General features: G+C 56.3%; 1 protein-coding gene across 1 annotated transcript in view; it reads left to right on the top strand.

Annotated features, from left to right (window-relative positions):
* Nucleotides 1–4,688, top strand: part of PPP6R1 (protein phosphatase 6, regulatory subunit 1) — a 36,644-nt gene that overhangs the window by 17,508 nt on the left and 14,448 nt on the right. The window contains exons 11-16 of the mRNA XM_011996953.1: nt 1,078–1,142; nt 1,362–1,477; nt 1,565–1,650; nt 1,774–1,863; nt 1,945–2,042; nt 4,467–4,524. Of these exons, the coding sequence (XP_011852343.1) occupies nt 1,078–1,142; nt 1,362–1,477; nt 1,565–1,650; nt 1,774–1,863; nt 1,945–2,042; nt 4,467–4,524 (513 nt within the window). The remainder of the gene's footprint in view (nt 1–1,077; nt 1,143–1,361; nt 1,478–1,564; nt 1,651–1,773; nt 1,864–1,944; nt 2,043–4,466; nt 4,525–4,688) is intronic.

Raw genomic sequence — 4,688 nt, 5'->3', positions numbered from 1 at the left:
AGGGGCTGGGGCAGGGCCTCTCTGGTACCAGCCCTGTGTCCTCCCATAGGACCTCTTCTTCCACTATGTCTTCAACAACTTCCTGCATGCCCAAGTGGAGGGATGCGTGAGCACCATGCTGAGCTTGGGGCCACCTCCTGACAGCAACCCTGAGACGCCCGTCCAAAACCCTGTTGTGAAACATGTGAGCTGGGACTCCCTGATCCCCTCCTTCTGGGCCCATCCCCTGTGGGCGCACCCTCTCCAGAGGCCTACCCCTCACTTCTTCCTCCCACAAGTGTTCGTTGGGTAGTGTTAGGTGCCAGCACCCAGATGGGATGTGGGAGGCATGGCCAGGGAGAAACGGGGATGAAACATGCAGGTGCAGGGAGCAGTGGGCCCCTGACTTGAACTGAAGAGCTAGGGGTGGGCGGGAGCAGACCTGCGAGCGGCTGTGTGTGCATGAGTGTGCACACATGAGTGTGCACACATGAGTGTGTGTGTGAGAGCACGTGTCTGTTAGTGCATGCATGTGTGTGAGCATGTGTGTGTGCGTGTGCACGCATGAGTGTGTGAGCATGTATGCATGTGTGTGCACGTGTGTGTATGAGTGTGTCTGTTAGTGCATGCATGCGTGTGTGAGCACGTGTGAGTCTGCATGCATGAGTGTGTGTGACCATGTATGCATGTGTGTGCATGCGTATGTGTCTGTTAGTGCATGCATGCGTATGTGAACATGTGTGAGTCTGCATGCATTAGTGTGTGAGCATGTATGCATGTGTGTGCACGTGTGAGCATGAGTGTGTCTGCATGCATGCGTGTGTGAGCATGTGTGAGTCTGCATGCATGAGTGTGTGTGAGCATGTGTGTGCACACGTGAGTGTGTGTGCATGCACCACATACTCTTCGTAGAAAGACCAGAGAGACTTGGCTGGATGCCAGTGTCCCAAGCCCCAGCTTCCCCCCCTCCTTCCCACTCCCATGTGGATGAGCTGGGGCCTGGTGAAGCGTCTGCTGAGGAAGGGACCCCTGCCGCAGTGCAGAGCTCCCCATACGTGTGCAGACCCCCCCAGGCCATCCTGTCCTGCTGTCCCACAGCTGCTGCAGCAGTGCCGCCTGGTGGAGCGGATCCTGGCTTCCTGGGAGGAGAACGACCGTGTACAGTGAGCACCTGCTGCCCTTTGTGTCTCCAGGGGCTGGGACTGTCTGGGTGGGGGACTGGGTTGGGACTGGGACTGTCTGGGTAGGGGGCTGGGTTGGGACTGGGACTGTCTGGGTGGGGGGCTGGGTCGGGCTGGAACTGCCTGGGTTGGGGGATGGGTCGGGGCTGGGCATCGTTGGGTCCAGTCCTGGCTTCTAGCCATGGCCTTCACTCTTGCCAGGTCTGCGGGAGGCCCTCGGAAAGGCTACATGGGCCACCTGACGAGAATGGCCAACGCCCTGGTGCAGAGCACAGAGAAGGGGCCCAATGCAGAGCAGCTGGGACAGCTGCTGAAGGGTGAGGGTCCCCAGGCCAGCCTGAGGGGTACGTGGGGGGCTTGAAGCCAGGGGATGCCTCACGTCTTCACCCCTCTCACCTACGCAGAGCTGCCCAGCGAGCAGCAGGAGCAGTGGGAAGCCTTTGTGTCGGGGCCCCTGGCGGAGACCAACAAGAAGAACATGGTGGACCTGGTGAGGCCTGGATTCTCCTACCGCTTCTCTTTCGGGCCAGTCTTAGCCTCCCCATCCTCATAGCTGCCTGTCCATCCTCATCTGGGGGTTCCAGCAGGCCCTGACGCCCCATCCTCTCCCCAGGTGAACACCCACCACCTACACTCCTCCAGTGACGATGAGGACGACCGGCTCAAGGAGTTCAACTTCCCTGAGGAGGCCGTGCTGCAGCAGGTGGGCCTGGGGCTGTGCGGGGCTGTGCTGGAGTGGGGTCCCCTCCAGCTCCCTCCAGCCCCAACCTCCGCACCCCCACAGGCCTTCATGGACTTCCAGATGCAGCGCATGACCTCCGCCTTTATTGACCACTTTGGCTTCAATGATGAGGAGTTTGGGGAGCAGGAGGAGAGTGTGAAGTGAGTGTCTCTTGCGCAGGGTCAGAGCCCTGTCCTGCCTCTGCAGCAGCAGGCGCGCCTACTTGTGTCTGTCCCCCACACCCACCTGCATGCCCTGTGAGGCTCAGCCTGCAGCTATGGCTGCTGCTGGGCACACGTTGGCTATGGCCTTGTGTGCATGTCTGCAGCCTCGTGTGTCTGCCTCCTCTTACATGAGTTCCGGCTCTGCAGTCTCTTCTCTCCGAGGGGCAGGCCATGAGGGTGGGGCACAAACATCTTCTGTGCTGGGGACACAGAGCAGGTCCCTCCCACTCCTGGAGCTAGCCTTAGGGGTCCCAGGCGGGAGGGGCTCAGGGTAGTGGGGACCAGCAGGTCCTGGCGCAGGGACTGTGAGGCAAAACTGCGCCTGCATGAATGCCCTCTGGGTCACGAGTCCGCCAGACACGAGGGTCCACTTCTCCCCTCCACAGGCCTCGAGGTGACTAAACATTTTTTTCCAATTACCAATTCTGCTTGTTTTGATTTGTGGGGCAACAACATCTTAACATCAGTCACCTCTGGGTGTTGTGATCATAAACTTTTCTGAGTTTCTTGCCACAAGCGTGTGTTGCTTCTAGAGTCAGAAAAAAGTGACTGGACGTTGTGGCTCATGCCTGTAATCCCAGTACTTTGGGAGGCTGAGGCAGGCGGATCACCTGAGGTGAGGAGTTCGAGACCAGCCTGGCCAATATGGTGAAACCCCGTCTCTACAAAAAATACAAAAATTATCCGGGCATGGTGGCATGTGCCTGTAGTCCCAGCTACTTGGGAGGCTGAGTTAGGACAATCGCTTGGACCCGGGAAGCAGAGGTTGCAGTGAGCTGAGATTGCGCCACTGCACTCCAGCCTGGGCAACAGAGCGAGACTCCATCTCGCTCTCCACAATGAGCTCATTTACGGCCAGGGAGACTGAGTCCCCAGGACATAGCCGGTTAGTGTGTGGGAGCTGGATGGCTGCCTATGGCTGCCCCGGGGTTCCTGTACAGCACAGCGTCAGGGCACCACGATGAGGGATAGTCAGCTGTGCCTCGCTTAGTCCACAGCTGGACAGTGGTCCTCTCAGGTGCAGACATGAGACCCCGTGTGTGCTGCCTCCGTGCCCAGCGTGGAGACTTGCAGAGTGTTGGTCTTTGTGGGTCAGTGGCCTGTGCCGAGACCCCTGGAGAAGATGCTTAAGTGAAAACTGGGCTGGGCACAGTGGCTCACATCTTAATCCCAGCACTTAGGGAGGCCGAAGCAGGAGGATCGCTTGAGTTCAGGAATTTCAGCCCAGCCTGGGCAATGTTGTGAGACCATCTCTGCTTTTTTAATTAAAAGAAAAAAAAAAAACCCATCCTGGCATGAGGATGAAGGGACTGACTGGTAGATGGCATTAGTATCACCAGCTGCCCTTTTGGGATGAAACTATTAGCACTTCCTCTACCAAGAAAATTCCAGAGAGGTTAAAAAGTTAAGCGAACAAAACGAAACCTAGGAAGAGTTCCGGAATGGAAAGTGGATGACTGGTTTGAGCACCTCAGGGCTGAAGATGCTGCCCTGCAGAGCTCCTGTGGCAGGAGAAGCCAGGTCAGCTGAGGCTGCCAGTGCTGCGGGGACATGGGCTGCCCCGCCCTAGATCCCCTGCGTGCCCAGCGTGATCTCTGCTCCTCTGCTTCTCAGTGTCTAGGAGGGACTAAGGACACTTGCCTTGGAAGGTGGTTGGGAGAATGAAGTGCGTGAGTGATGTCTGTCACATGCCTAGTGTCCTTTATTAATAATTAACTGCCCTTTATCCGTTGATTTTTGTGGCACAATTTTTCATGAATTTGAGACAAATGATCCCTTGAAGTGTCCCTAACACGTGGGACAGAATGTGGACCCTCATGTTGAGGGAGGTGGGGTCCTGGCAGGCTCAGTTCAAGTTCTGATGTGATTATTTTGCCCATAACTTAGAATTTCAGCCACAGATCATAGACATCTTGAGGTTAGGGGATGTGCTTTACTGGGCTGTAGCCTCACATGCTGCTTGTGCCTGGCTGGTGTGAGTGTTAGCCTCCTACAGATGCCCCAAGGATGGGGACAAGGGCATGGGTCTGAATCCCTCTCTGGCACCTGTCCTTGGAGAAGCCTGAGGAGAGTCACTTAACATTTCTGAGCCCCATTTTCTCACTTCTAGAGCCAAGGGAAACAATTTACCTCAATGAGTGGTTTTAAGGATTTAAAGTGATCATCTATGTGAGATGTTGATATTCATATATCCTTAGGACCTTAGGACCAGTGGCTTGGGTTGTGCGTGAATTTGCAGATACTGACTCTGCAAGTAGTGAGGGTCAGCTCTACGTTGAGTGAAGAAAGGAATGTGGCCTTGTCCTGTGCTGCCCCCACCCCCAGGTGTACCCTCTCACCATGCCTCACCTTCTCTCCTAGCGCACCTTTTGACAAGACAGCCAACATCACCTTCTCCCTCAACGCCGACGATGACAACGTGAGTACTGCCCTGTCCCCTGGTGGTGGCGAGTGGAGGGGCGTGGGTCTGTGTGCAGTGTGGCCCATCCTCCTACCCCGTGCCCTGCAGCCCAACGCCAACCTACTTGAGATATGCTACAAGGACCGCATCCAGCAGTTTGATGATGATGAGGAAGAGGAGGA

This window comes from Mandrillus leucophaeus, unplaced genomic scaffold (genome assembly GCF_000951045.1).
Source record: "Mandrillus leucophaeus isolate KB7577 unplaced genomic scaffold, Mleu.le_1.0 Scaffold53, whole genome shotgun sequence".
NCBI classification, from domain to species: Eukaryota; Metazoa; Chordata; class Mammalia; order Primates; family Cercopithecidae; genus Mandrillus; species Mandrillus leucophaeus.
The sequence above is the reverse complement of the archived record's forward strand: the minus strand, read 5'-3'. Positions and strand labels throughout refer to the sequence as shown.